Genomic DNA, 15,552 nt, shown 5'->3' with positions numbered 1-15,552 from the left:
CGGGATCAACTGTGCTCAGTTTCCGCTCTGTAGCTAACCCGTACGGTTCTGTTCTGTGCTTTAAAAATGTTTAAGACTATCAACTCACCCTCCGCATGTGAGGTTCGCTCAGTGATACGGTTTTTGTCAGCAAGGAACCTGCCTGCTGCAGAAATTCATCGACAGATTTGTGAAGTGTACGGTGATACTGTTATGAGTGAAAGCAAAGTGCGTAAGTGGGTACGACAATTCAAAGATGGCCGTGACAGTGTCCATGATGAGGACCGCTCCGGTCGCCCTTCTTTGATTACAGTGAACTCTTCGTTATCGGAGCAGGTGGCAAGTTTTTATGAAGAGGGTATTTTAAAATTGGTTCAGAGGTATGATAAGTGTTTGAACAAACTTGGCAACTATGTCAAAAAATAGAGTGAAGTATGTACTTTCTGAAAATTAATTTTTTTTTTGAAATAAACTTTCGTTGTGTACTTATGTTCAAACAGACCTTACTTTAAAAATACCCCTCGTATTATCTTTATTTATACCCTTCCTTTCTCCCCATGGGGACTCAAGGCACCAAACACACCACATTATACAAGTTTATAAAGTGCAATACAAAGGTTTTAAAGCAATTAAACAAATAATGTTGTTGTTGTTTATTCATTCAGTCGCTTCCGACTCTTTGTGACCTCAGGGACCAGTCCACGCCAGAGCTCTCTGTTGTCCATCAGCACCCCCAACTCCTTCAGAGTCAAGCTAGTTACTTCAAGGATACCATCCATAAATAGTATCAGTATGGGAAAAATAAAATTAAAAATACAGTAAATATACTAAAATGGTATTAAAAACTAATATTCCCCCCAATCCCATGCACAGTTCTCCCGTGATCTTAAAAACCTTCTTCTTTAAAAGCCTATCTAAATAAAAAGACTATCTGAATTGGCCCTCCGCAATTATGAAAGCAGATCCATATTGTTATAAAAGAAAGCAGAGTTGTTGTCTTTTTAGCAATATAATTGTCAGCAGAGATCTACAAATATTAGCTTCATTTACTGTCTAAGTCTATCCATCGCTAGTACCATTCTATCTCATATATCTGGCAAATGAATAGAAGTCCTTGAAGAGGCCATGTTGCTCTAGAATGTTGTAGTACAGTCAGCCCCCTACTTTTGCTGGGGTTAGGGGTGCAAAGCCCTATAAAAACGTGATTAAGGAATGCTTGTTTTTAACTTGAGAGAACACCTCTCTAGGAATCTCCAGGTCTTTCCACATGATTCTATGATCAGCTTTTAACAAAAATTAATGTTGTGCCCCTTATAGTTTCAGGAACACATGAAGATGATGTTCTATGGATTGCTATGGCAGGTATACACCAAATCTGGGCACTCATGTTGGAGTGTGGAAAACTACCCAAAGGAAGGTAAGCAAATTCTATCTATCATAGAAATGCAAGGTTAGTAATTGGTGTGCAGCTTCTCTCCACCTCTTACATCCTTATTGAAACTTCGGGGGGAAATCCAAGCTGTTATTAATCAGCAATTAAATCACAGAAGTTTCTTCTTCCACTAAAGCCACTGTAATTATTAGTTACTATAATTGGAAAATAATACCTAAAGAGAAAAGAGGGAACAAATCAGTTTTGAATTTTTAATCAACCATTAACATCAAGGAATAAAGATGTAATTATTCTACAATTAAGTTAAAAAGTAAAAGTTTCTTCCTTTTGGTCGACAAGTTGTTTAATGTAAGTGATGATATTAAAGAATGGGCTGCCAGTTCACCTAATGTCATAAATCCCACGGAAATTCCTCCTTTTCATCTTAGCGATCTAAAGAAGGGAACATGCCTCCGGTTTGCTGGGAGTGGAAATGAAGAGAACCGGAACAATGCCTATCCCCATAAAGCAGGCTTTGCCCAGCCTTCTGGTCTGTCTATTGCTACTGAAGAGCCATGGAACTATCTTTTTGTAGCAGACAGTGAGAGCAGCACAATACGAACAATTTCCCTGAAAGACGGAGCTGTGAAGCACCTTGTAGGAGGAGAGAGAGACCCAATGGTAAATTACAATTGCTTGTGTTGCTGTTCCCATTGGTTCCTCTCAAGACCAATTTAGCAAAATTTGTCAAAGCAGTATGTAATAAGCTGTTTTACATGGTGATTCAAGTCTTCTATGTTATATTTTTCAGTCCGTATTATAATTGTTACTATAGATAATTATCAATGAAACAATGAATTCTTACTTCTCCCTGCAAATTAGAAACATTAAGTTCTCTCTGCACAGCTCTGTTGACCTACGGAGCATGATGTGTCAGCTGAAATGGGTAGTGCAGACAAAATATGCCCCATTAAGATGTCCTATGTCAGGAAAAAGGCAGGAGATCAATTAATTAAATAAATAAATACATAGAAGGTGAGAAGACAGTTTTACCATTTTCTTTGCTCCTCCAGGGCATTTTAAGCCCAGGAATTGCCTCGGGGGTTAAGAGTAGGGGCTGAAAAGAGAGGGGTGGGGAGAGGTGAGCCAACCATCTGGGGAGCCACCCCATGATAGTTGCCCACTGCCATTTATGACTAGGTTAGGATTCTTTCTCTTATCCCAGTTTTCCCAGTGATGGGACATTTTTATGTTGAATGAATTCCACATGCAATCACACACACTCATATTTACAATGCAATTCTATATGTGTCTTCTTGTTATGTGGCTTCAAATGAACTCTTGACATATAGCATCTGTATCATAAGAATTTTTTTAACAAATTTTTTAACAAAGCTAAAAGACTGATTTCCTTATAGTTATCCAGTACCCACTGGATAACTATAAGGAAATCAGTCTTTTAGCTTCAGTGGGGCTAAGTGGGAATTGGTACCCTGGTCTCCCAGAGTCTTAAATCATTACATCACATTAGCTCTATATATGTTTGTGTCCTTCAAAGTAAATTCACTGATGATTTAAATCATTGCTACCCGAAGCATTGCCTAGTAATCTTTCTTTTCTTTTTTTTTCTTTTTTTGTGAAAGAATTTATTTGCTTTTGGTGATATCGATGGAGCTGGGATAAATGCAAAGCTCCAGCATCCCCTAGGAGTCACCTGGGATAAGAAAAGAAGCCTCCTTTATGTTGCAGATTCCTACAATCATAAGGTAAGTCTGGATAATGACTCAGCTATTTTGACTTCTTTTCGTGACCACTACAGGTGCAAAACTGATAAAATTGATATTTCTTTATATATTCTCATGGTTGCTTTTTATACATTATTATCAATTTCTTGATTATTTGTGGAGGGTGTTTATGATTATGCATACAGCGTCAGTAAAATTGCTAAGCGGAAATTCCCACATGGTGATGGGCGTCCTGCGAATTGATTTATGACACTTAACAGCAATAAACATGAGTATAAAGTGGCAAAGGGCTGAGGGCAGCTGGCTGTATTCATCTGCAATTGTTTCCACAGCATGCTTATTACAAGCACAGAGCCCAAAAAAATTCCCTCCCTGAGTCTATCTAATGATGTAATCTGCACTTTAATAGCTGTAACTCATAGTCAATGTTATCATACAGTTACTGTAAATATCTATAATATTGTAGGTATATTTTCTAGGATACCAGAGACTGGCTAAATATGTCACATGCAGAAATTAAATTCCTCTGCATTTTGACACTGCCATCCATCTTCAAGAAACGTTAGTTTTTTTATTGAACAACTGCCCCTTTTCCAGCAGTCACTTGAAATCCATATCTTTTTCATAATTATTCATGGAAGTGATTTACTTCTTTTGTGTAACAGTAGTGAGTAGTTACACAAATGGTCCTTCATGTTGTTAAAAGATAACACTTCAGTGTTTAATTCACCGTTGACTCTAATGTCTTATCAAATGAGCACGTGTACTAATCATTTTTTATCAAAACGTATTCATTTTCTATTAGCAATGTGGCAAGTCATTATGGGAAAATATAGGACCTCTCTCTCTTTCTCTCAGCTTGTATTTTACAAGTTGCAACAGTAGGATTAAAAGTGGTGCTTTAATGTGTGTGATTCATTTAAATAGGGGAAATAAAAAGATTTAGGAACACAGTTAATTAGTGAACTAAACTCACACCTTGCCCCCCCCAAGCTATTCTAATAATATAATATAATGTAATATAATATATTGTATATACTTATAATTTTATAATATTATAATGTAATGCAATATAATACTACTAATAATATGATATTTTAATTATATATATATATTACATGTAATATTACTAATAATATTACAATATAATGGTACAGTACAATATAGTAATATTTAATGCTGATATTGTGGTATGCTAATAATATAATATATTGTATGTATATATATCTTGTAAGCCGCTCTGAGTCCCCTTTGGGGTGAGAAAGGCGGCATATAAATGTCATAAATAAATACCCTGCCTATGCTGTTGGTAGTTTCTGATGCAGGACTTTCAGGATGATTTTTGATTTCTATCAGGATGATTTCTGATTGAAGTTTGTTTATCTTCTCCACTCTGTTCCATTGAGAATAGGGATAGTCCACATAGACCTCCTGATTTGTGGAGTCTAGCACTTGATTTAGATTTTGATGTTGATAAGTAGAATATTTATAATTGTCTTTTGATGTACTTTTTGTTTAATTAGTTCTCCCCCCCCCCCCCCCCCCAGTTATGGCTCTTCTTCCAAAGCACAGCACAGAATATTAATAATGACATATTAAATATTAAAAAAGTAAAGGTTTCCCCTGACATTAAGTATAGTCATGTTCTGGGGGTGGTGCTCATCTCAATTTCTAAGCCAAAGGGCTGGCATTGTCCATAGACACCTCCAAGGTCTTGTGGCCAGCATGACTGCATGGAGCGCTGTTACCTTCCTGCAGAAGCGGTACCTATTGATCTACTCAAATTTGCACATTTTTGAACTGTTAGGTTGAAAGAAGCTGGGGCAAACAGTGGGAGCTCACCCCACTCCCCAAATTCGAACCATCAGCCTTTCCGTCAGTTCAACGGTTTGACCTGCTGTGCCACCAGGGGGCTTTAGTTAATATTATAACATGACAAATATTGAATTGTTTCTATGAAGCATTGAGTATTAATGATTAAACATTTCACTGCTTTAAGGAAGATCCAATTTATGATTTTCAATAGATATATATTATTGTTTATTATAACCTTAATACTTATTCAGAGATTTGAGTTTCATTTTATTACCATATTGGTCAATACCAAACAATTACTCTGAATTGCTTTCAGATCAGTTTTCAGCTAATCAAACATGCAGTCTCATTTATTTATTCATTCATTCAGTTTGCAAGTGACTGAATTATATATTCCATCCTCTCTCACTGTGGGATCCAAGGAGACTGACATCTAGATTAAAACAAGTATAGATAAAACAATGTATAGTAGAAACATTAATAATGAAAACATTTTAAGCAATGAAAAACACATTGAAAGCATTGTAAGAACAAAAATACAGCACACCCTCCTTCCGCCATCATTCAAAAGTTGCAGATTTGTTCAAATGAAAAGATTTTGCCTGTGAAAAGAGAGCAGAAAAGCAACCTGCCGAGCTTCCTGCGCATGACTTGGGTGCAGCCACTAAGAAGGCTGTCTCTCTGTCATGTTCCCAATAGATGGGCTTGTGAGGGCAATTGGATCATGAGAAAACTCTGCCCCGCAAGATCTCAAGAGCTAGGCCCTCTTCACATGGGGCATTTTTGCCCCGTTTTGTCGTTTTATTCACAGCAAGGACAAAGCCTGCCGTGTACCCTCAACGACACATGGCAGGCCCCACCCACATTTCTCCCAAAGTGGAGGGGAAGCGTTAGCGCTTTTGCCACCACTATGGAGAGGAAAGTGCATTTTTCTCCCCTTTTGCTGTATGATGACAGAAGAGGTGGTGGGGCAATGTGCGGTGCTGCCCTTTCTGCCATTTGAAGGGGACAGGGTGCCAACCCTGTACCATCCCCACCATGTGATGGAGGAAGGAGGGAAGGTGTGCAGGGCGGCACAAAGCCTCATGCACCTTCCCTTTTGTGTCGCAACAGCACAGTCCGATAGGGCCATGTGAAGAGGTCCAAGCTTTTCCAGAGTTGTCTTCTGCATTCTGATCAACTTCATTTATTCAGACTGTTTGGTGACTTTCTCTAAAGATACATTTAAAAAAAAGAAGAGATTGCATGTACACATTATATATTCCCGCAAAACAGTACTGATCAGGTTATCTCCTAACTCCATAACGATCTGTTCGTGTACATGATTAAAAGTTGTATGATTGAAGTGTATTTTTGTATCATTGGCCTAGGTTATTTTAAGTTTTTGCCAATTATTTTAAGAAAACTTTTAAAATCTTACTGAAAATTTTAAAAAGTGAATATAAAAATCTAGAATCGACTTCTAGATTTGTTCTTTCTTATCCATCACGATGTCAAAAAACTGTTGTCAAGTAAGCACAGATATAAGCAAATCAGGAGCCAAATGTTTATGCAACTAAAAAGTTGTGTTTTAGTCTCCTCTGTTGATCAGGAACACAAATGTGCTTACTGCTATATGCAGCAAAGAACTACAATAAATTTGTAAGTCACCTTGAATCTCACTGTTGGGGAAAAGATATAGCTGAATTTAGCATTAGTAATAATAATAAAAATTATATCTATATTTCAGTATTTAAATATATACACATCAAGCATTTTGCTGGTTGTAATGAAAGCTTGGGTATTTAAACACTTCTGTATCTATGCAACATCATGACTGTGTTCACTGAAATGCTTAGAAATCTTAATTAGCAGTTGCATGCACCTGTGAGATAACAGTATTTCCCTCATATTTTGATTTTCCCTAATTAAATAGCACAATACTCTGTTCTAAGAATCTTCTTCTAGCAGTTATTGGTGACAAAGATCTTTCTATTAATTCTTGAAGTTGAAGTTGAAGGTCAAATTTAATACTTGCTTCTGTGGACTTTTCCTTTAAAGTTCAAGCAACAGAACCTTTCGTGTTATGATTATTATAATTATTATGATTAGACGACTGTAATGTGCTCTACGTGGGCATTACACATCTTGAAAAGCTGCAGCTAGTGCAAAATGCATCAGTCAGATTGGTGTCAGGGGTGCATTTTAGAGATCATATAACAGCAGTCAAGCAAAAGCTGTACTGGCTTCCAACTTGCTTCTGAGCTCAGTTCAAGATGCTGCTGGTGACCTATAAGGCCCCAAACAACATAAGACTGGAATATCTGAAATACCATCTCTTCCCATATGAGGCTGCCAGAAATTTCAGATCTTCAGAGGATGCTCTATTAGATTGGGTGCAACTTACTAGCTTGGGTGCATGTCACGGTTTTTTCTTTAGCATTGTTTCGACTGTTGAACTCCTAACTCAAGGAGCGCCATCTGTTCTAAGCTTCCAGTGAGCAGCCAAAACAGTGCTGTTCCACCTGGCATTCAAATATTAAAATTGCTGTTTTAACTATTTTAAAACTGGATTTGAGAACAGCTTTTAGAGTGCCTTCAAGTATTTTTATGGACTAACAGGAGATTATTAACAACTATTTAACAGCCTTGTTAACAACTAATGTAAATGATGCTTATTGCATGATGTCAGAAGAGTGGCATTTGTGTTTTCCCTTTGTTGTTTGGCCATACTTTTTGATGCATGGGGGGAAACCTGTGAATAACTTCCTGAAAGCAATTTGTTCCATTGTTGACAGTGGTGTGATAAGTCACTAGCACTGTGGCATCAAGATTGAGATATGTGTTGTTGTGGGCATGGTGTGGGCATCATTCTTCTCCATTTCACTTCCCTGTTCCCAAGCTGAGGCCATTCAGCTTTCGGCAAGCAGACAGACAGTAGCTTTGACAACACATCCATTACTTCCCTCTTTTACCTCAGTTGCTTCCTTTTTTTATTCACTGTTGTGGATTCTCTGTTGATTAAGCATTACCTTCATGTGGGATATAGTTTTTGAAAGTTTGTTAACTTGGATTGACTTTTGAATGTGGATGCATTCTGTTCATTGTGATATGATGTGCTGTTCAAAATTACAAATATTGTCACCTGTAGGAATCTCTTGGTGTTTCATTTGCCCCAAGACCCCAAAACAAGTTTTAGCACTGATAACTACACACATGCACATCATAGCAGCTTTGAAATATCTATATGTATTGTGTTGATCGTGTGTATTATGCTGGGAGGTACTTAGAGATTTACATGTTTACGGCAACCGAGAACCATGGTATTGCATAACTGCCAAGTTGCACAGTAAAGAAAGCGTGAAATTAACATGCTCACAATAACAACTCAAATTTTGAAGTTACACAATTCTTGCAGTTTATTTTTTACGGGGCATGCCCAATAAAGAGCAATGCATGAGTTGAGAAGAGTGGTCTAGGAGATGGTGCAAAGCGAAAAGCACAACACTATTTTGAGAGTGATATTAGATGGATCATGTGATAAGAGGAGCTGCACCAATATGTTCATGCTTTCTATTAGGATGTGCTTGCAATACCAAAATACTGTAAATCAGGGGTTCTCAATTTTTTTCAGTTGCTGAGCAAAAGTTTCCCGTGGAGTCCCATGAAAGTTTATATATTATATATTATATAATGTATGTGTGTGTGTGTGTGTGTATATATATATATGTGTGTGTGTGTGTGTGTGTGTGTATGTATGTATGTGTGTGGAAAAAAGACTTTTGGTGGCAAGGGAGGTGGGAAGGGGGAGGACCAGGAAAGAGAAGGGAAAGCAGAGGGAGGGAGAGGAAACTGTGGAACCCCTCAGTATGCTGCATGGAGCCTCAAGCCACTTTGAGCTATAAGTAAATACATACCTGCATACAATTATTAACAAAGTTCTTTTTGTATTATTTTCCTTTAGATTAAAATTGTAGACCCCAAAATGAAGAATTGTGCTACATTGGCAGGTACAGGAGAAGCAAGCAATACAATTGGTTCCAGCTTCAACTCGTCAACTTTTAATGAACCAGGAGGCTTGTGTGTTGAAGAAGGAGGGCGTTTGCTCTACGTTGCAGACACAAACAATCATCAAATTAAAGTGCTAGATTTAGAAACCAAAACCGTTTCACTGGTAAGCCGTCTTCATCAAATGTTATATTGCACTATATAGCAATTTGTGTGCAGAATTAATTATTTACAGTTGAATCATCCTTCATCAGATATCCAAAACTACTGCCTGGAGAGTATGAAACAGAGCAGTAAATGCATTCTTATATTGTTTTATAACGATCTGGCAACTAGAGCAGCTTTTGTGTTAAGGATATCCTGAGGCTTAAAATAAATGTTCCATCTGTTTAAAGAGGTTGGAAAGGACACTAGTGCAATTAGAGTAAGCTGAGATACAGAAACTTCAGCTTTCAGAGTGTTATTGAACTTAGATATGGGAGATCTGATTCAAGCCTCCTATCAGTCCTAATGAGTAGATCTAATGAGCTCCATGTCCTCTCTTCTCATTCCCACCTTAAAAAGGAAATGTCCCACCCAGTGGAATCTTAAGAAGACAAATGAGATAACTATTGTGAAGCACTTCATACATGTTTAAGAAGTCTTTAATTAAATAAATAGGCAATCAGATCATGTTTTTCATTATGTTAATAAGCCTCTGCAAATAAGTAGAATAGTATTTTTATTGTGAAGGATATAGGCCTCATATCTGCACAATTATGTTCAAAGCAGTGAAAATGGTTTTTTTTCCTGCTTCAGCCAACTAAAGGATTGCTCCTGGTCTCACCCACAGAATATGAAGACTTGATCATTTAAAGTCAATATCTGCAATTATAACCCTTTAGAACTATAGAATAATAGAGAATTGTCTTGTGTTTTAAGACTACTGGTATAGGCAAAAGAATGATAATAAGTTAACCATGTCACAACATGAGTAACATTTGCAGTGTAATGAATAGTAGAGCCATTTTTCTAAAAGCTACTTGTGTTTGAGCTGAAAATGTATTTACACAGTTAAGAATGGGGCACCTAAACAAGTAAAAATTGCCAAGTGAAGGAATATATATCTACCACTTTGTTTGCCATGAAATACACACTGGTAACATCTGAACTATTCTAGATTCTAGAAAATCTCCATAATAGCAACTTGTGGCACACGTATTTTGTATAAAATATGATTCATATCATTTCAATGTTAAAAATAGAATGAGTGCTTGGATTAAACAGCAAAGTTGTTTTGCTTTTCGGGGTTTTTTTTTTTTTTTGTATCCATCTGTTACTCATCCAGTTCAGAATTTGGTTTGCAAAAGCTGATGAACTAATCATAGTGTTTACTGAGAAAACAAACCCTTTGATTCTAGACCATCTACCTTAGAATTGAGAATCTTTTTTATTGTGCCAGCGATCTTCTCTGTCTGTACAATGTTAAGCCAACTCTGCAGATATGTCCTCCACTCCCCTGACACTGGAATAAATGAGGAACCTTTGCTTGGTCTGAATTTTGTATTAACAAGGTTAATTATGTATTAACAAGGCTTGAGGAACTTAAGATAATGGGCAATGCTCTCATATTATCCTGAGTTTCTGTAAAAGCTTTTCATAAGTTTGCTGTGAGTTGGATGCCTGCCATAAATATGGGCGAAATGTCAGGAGAGAATGCTTCTGGAGCATGGCCATACAGACTGGAAAACTCACAGCAACCCTGTGATTCTGACCATGAAAGCCTTCAACAACAAACTTTTTATAGTTTCAGATATGTTTGCTCAATATTTTATATGAAAGTCAGAAAATTGATTCTCATAATGAGGCCTATGGTTCCAAGCCCTCCCCCTCCCGAAATTCTGAATATACATTGAGCCTTCAAAATGACAAATTGGGCCTCTAGAAGACTTGTAAGGGGTCTGATTTAAATGTAATTCCCCAAATTACATCTTACACCAGAAAATGCAATTCCCCCATAAAACTAGCAATTCTCACCATTTTCTTTTTAGAAAATAGGTCTGGAAAGAAAGGCATTTAAATGGCAAGTTGGTCCCCCAACGAAGAATATGAGGTAGCATCATAGGGATGTCCACCAAAAAAAAGCCCACCAAGAAAGCTTGCTGGGCAACACTCCCTTAAAAAAATCCACTCCTGCTATAGGTTGGCCAAACAGAAAAAGCTTACTGTCGTTGCAATTGCAGTGTTTTGCTCATCAACCTGCAAATAGTATTGAAGCCATTGGGTATTATGACTTGCTGGCTATACTTCTATAGAATACATTGGACTACTTTTATTGTGCAACAATTTAGCTTCCAGTTTAATAAGTTGTGGTTTCTTTGTAACTATCAAGTTGATGAATGTAGTCGGCTTTTCCAAATACTAAACTAAGAACCTTACAACAAATGCGTATTTCTTTCTCTTCCTTTGATAGCTGCCTCTTCTAAATTCTGACACAGTGGATGCTGTAAACGATCAGAGTATGCAAAAGCTTGAAATGGCAAAACCACCAAAGCTGCCTAAATCTGCCCCAAATCTTCAGTTGCCATCACTGACTGTCAGCCCTGGCCAAGCACTTCAGTTTGCATTGAAGCTAAGCCTCCCTCCAAATACCAAATTGACTGAAGAAATGCCCAGTGCATGGTTCCTCACAGCAGAAGGTAAATGGCCTCATTTGTTGTTTAGAGGGAATATTTCTTGAACCCTTGTTATTTTGTTAGTGACATGACCATCACCACGAATCTACTTTGACAGACATAAACTATATTCGGAAATTTAGATTGCAGCTGGGTATACGCTGTCCTGATTTAAACTTGTTTTTTTTTTAATTTCTCAAATCACTATAGAGTTAGAAATGTGCATAGAACTTGTGTAGATTGTGCAGTAATAGGGCCGTTGTATGCAGGCATGTAGCCAGGGGAAGGGCTTGAGGGGCTTCCCCCCCCCCCCCCGAAATTCTAAGGGTGATCCACGAGAAGGCCTTACTGGTCCATTATTTAAACTGTTATGTTTATTCATATCATGATCTGATCACCATGCTCAATATATCCCATATGCACGGGGGTATTGGGCTAATGATACAAAAGGTTTCTAGGGTGGATCCTCTCTCAGTCAGACGCAGCCCCCCCCCCCCCCCCCCGAATCAAAATCCTGGCTACGGGCCTGGTTGTATGTGAGTTCAAAATTCTTAAAAGCCATCTATGGTTTCAGCCAGATTCCAGACAAACCATTTCTCACATTTAAACTAAAATTACAGGGGGGGTTTGCCATTAGAATTTTTATGGGTCATAAAGTATATCTTTTAAGGTTTAAAATAAATTGAAGATACCCAGATGCTCGGCTACTAACAGAAATGTGTCTCCAAATATAAAATTACTTTTTCAGAGTTAACAAGATGGTTACAGAATTAAAAATTATGTTGCCCAGAGACTTCTGTTCTCTCAAACTCTTGGATAAGACTTTGATGGGCATGTTCTTCTATAGACATCTTTGTAGTCCATTCGAGTTTTTACCAGGACAAGAATTCCGGCCTTCTAGATATTGCTTAATGAGAACTATTAACTTATGGAGAGATATATACAGTCTTAACATCTAGAGAGCTACTCATTTCATTAACTCTGATATATATCCTGAAGCATCCATTTTCAATATTCATTTTTTTCTTACATTACAATACAGCCTGTGATACCTTTAGATCAGTGGTTCCCAATCTGTGGGCTGCGAGATCTAAAATAAGATCTGCGGCTCTAGATTATTGAATAGGTTTTCTGTGGGCGAAGAGATGGCGACTACTGGATGGCATATCTTCTGTATCAGAAACTAGAGCTGATGTGGTCTGTCCAATGCAATTTTCTGATTCAGCAACCCAAATAACCAAACTGAATCTAACGTTGACCAAAACCTGATTCGTAACCCTGTTGGTACTAATGTTGGAGAGTGGTCCCTGGTCAAGTGATCCTTGGTCAAAAAAAGGTTGGGAACTACTTATTTTGATACTGTTGTGGAAGGTGTCTTCGACTATTATTTTTGGTGTTTTAAAAAAATCCAAGCACATGTTTTATGATAAATTCTTTGCAAAAGAATAAACTGTAACATACCAATATATTGAAATGCTGAAATACCACAGTGATGGCATACCTTTTCTTTTCTAGGTAGCGAGTGGCTGATACATGAACAGAAGGCATTGGGAGAAATCGAGGACATTTCCAAACAGCCTGTGATCCCATTTCAGATACCCGCAATCTGCCTCTCGCCTGAAGTCGTACTGTCCATTAAAGCGTGCCTTTATTATTGTAGCAAGGACAGTAATGCCTGCATGATGAAAGGAATCTCCTTCACTCAGCCTTTCCACATAGCGACTGCACACCAAGGAAGCACAACTCTAATTGAGCTCTTATATGCATTTTGACTGAACTGAAGAAATAGGATAAATTCACTTTCTTAATTATTATTGTCCAATATTCTTTTCACTCCAGAATGCACTTGAAGATTTCCTTGTATTTCCTTCACTTTTGGTCTTCCAACAGAGTGCGACTAATTTTGTCATATATTCCATTTTCAAGTTCCTCTTGAAAGCCTATCAGAGAGCTCTGCAAACATCTGTGCGGATGAGGTAGAAATGACTACTGCATCATACAAACTTAAAATGGTATTCCTTTAGTACTTTATTATATAAGCAATAAATGGACCCAGGTAACTGCAAGAATAAGGGGAAAGCCCCATCTTGAAAGATCAGTCATAATGCTGCAAAATGTTATAAGACATTTGCCTTGACAGAATACTTTTTTCAGAAGTATAAAATGGCAGATTAAATGTATTTTTCTGTTTGGATTTGCCATCATAATAGGGTGTATTTTAACAAACTGCATCATCTGAAATGATCTTGAAATACATTGGTAGTATTTATTACATTTATATATATATATATATATATATATATATATACGCCTTACATTTCTGGGTGAGCATCTATAACTATTAGTAATAATGACTGCAAATCTTGCTGCATTATGAAGTAGAATGTAAATCTACATTTCATTGTCTTTCTCTATTTTTTCATCTTATGGGTATTATTTACCCCCCCCCCCCCCGTTGCACAGTGGGTTAAACCGCTGAGCTGCTGAACTTTCTGACCGAAAGGTTGACGGTTCGAATCCAGGGAGCGGTGTGAGCTCCTGCTTAGACCCAGCTTCTGCCAACCTAGCAGCTCGAAAACATCCAAATGTGAGTATTTCAATAGGTACCGCTTCTGCGGGAAGGTAATGGTGCTCCATGCTGTCCATATGACCTTGGAGACATCTACGGACAACACTGGCTCTTCGGCTTAGAAATGGAGATGAGCACCACCCCCAGAATCAGACATTACTAGACACAATGTCAGGGAAACCTTTACCTTTACCTTTATGGGTATTATTCAGTTTTTCCCATAACTTCCATGTCCTTTCACATATAATGGTGAAACTTCAGGATTAAATATTTTCAGGCTTAAGTTACAATGTCTTCATACTAAGAATTCTTGTTTGATTTTTTGGCTGAGCTATGTTAAAATCAAGAGGTCATTAAGTGTTGTTTGCATCTATCCCACACAATATTAAGTCCATTGATTTATTTTCATTAGCTTCATAATGCTTTACAAAGATTCATAGTACTATGTATAAGTATTCGTTACTTTGAAGCTCTTTGGCATTGTCATCATGGCACATGATTTGTGTCAAATGCCTTACATTTCCATGCAAAAGCAAAGTTAATCTATAGTGTTGCTGAAGAATTGTCAGGTTTTTTTCTTTGAAGGGGAACCATATGGTGTAGTTATGGCTTTCTTTTCCTGTTCAAAATCACTTGTCAACAAAAATGAAAGTTTAAAGGTCACTTGAATACCAAAAATAGCACTATTCCTTCCAGTACTGTGTAGAATTTGAAAATTTCTGCAGCCTTCTGGCCTTTTGTTCAAGCCAGGTTTTTCAACTCTTTTAAGTAAGTTTGTGCATGTGACAAATACTAGACATGAAATTTTCTCTGCTCTTTTCAAAGAATTTTTTAAACTGAGTTAAGTATTGTTGACAGAAAAATGCTCTGATTCAGTGCAAGAAGGATTAATGCACATGATTGTGACCCCTTGCCCTTTACATTTTTCCAAATATTAAAACAGTAACAGACATTATCTTTCCCGCTGTTGTTTTGATTCTGTCTTGGCTAAAATTTGGGAAATGCTTTACACATTTTCAGTTATTGGGTTTGAAAAAAATAATTGTTTTTTTTTTTCAAATTATCTTTATTAAGGATTTTTGTTTAACAAATAGGTAAAATCTGAAGTAGGAACTAATAGGTAAAGTGGGTGGGGAAACAAGAGAAGGAAAAGAGAAGTGAAAAAAATAATAAAAGGAAAGGAAAAAAGGAATAAGGAAGGGAAACAGGGAATGGATAAGGAACTATCTTGGCTTCCCAGTCTTCATCTTTTGGTCTTCTGCTTCTTTGATTTCTAAGTATGTTTTGTATAAACTTCTGTTTTCCACTTTCTTCCTTGCCACTAGACATAAATTCAAAGTGTTGGTTTAGCCCAGAGGTTCTCAACCTTTTATTGACCAGGGACCACTTGGACCACTCTCCAACATTAGTACCAAAAGGGTTACGAATCAG

The 15,552-nt window shown here is 37.3% G+C and overlaps 1 protein-coding gene across 2 annotated transcripts in view; it reads left to right on the top strand.

The window, feature by feature from the left end:
• Nucleotides 1-15,076, top strand: part of NHLRC2 (NHL repeat containing 2) — a 54,961-nt gene extending 39,885 nt beyond the window's left edge. For both annotated transcript variants that reach the window (XM_067465817.1, XM_060768454.2), the window contains 6 exons: nt 1,297-1,396; nt 1,801-2,032; nt 2,995-3,117; nt 8,855-9,064; nt 11,351-11,576; nt 13,068-15,076. In XM_067465817.1, the coding sequence (XP_067321918.1) occupies nt 1,297-1,396; nt 1,801-2,032; nt 2,995-3,117; nt 8,855-9,064; nt 11,351-11,576; nt 13,068-13,324 (1,148 nt within the window). In that variant the 3' untranslated portion in view covers nt 13,325-15,076. The remainder of the gene's footprint in view (nt 1-1,296; nt 1,397-1,800; nt 2,033-2,994; nt 3,118-8,854; nt 9,065-11,350; nt 11,577-13,067) is intronic.
• Nucleotides 15,077-15,552: the final 476 nt, after the last annotated feature.

Source organism: Anolis sagrei, chromosome 3, assembly GCF_037176765.1.
Source record: "Anolis sagrei isolate rAnoSag1 chromosome 3, rAnoSag1.mat, whole genome shotgun sequence".
NCBI lineage: Eukaryota > Metazoa > Chordata > Lepidosauria > Squamata > Dactyloidae > Anolis > Anolis sagrei.
The sequence above is the reverse complement of the archived record's forward strand: the minus strand, read 5'-3'. Positions and strand labels throughout refer to the sequence as shown.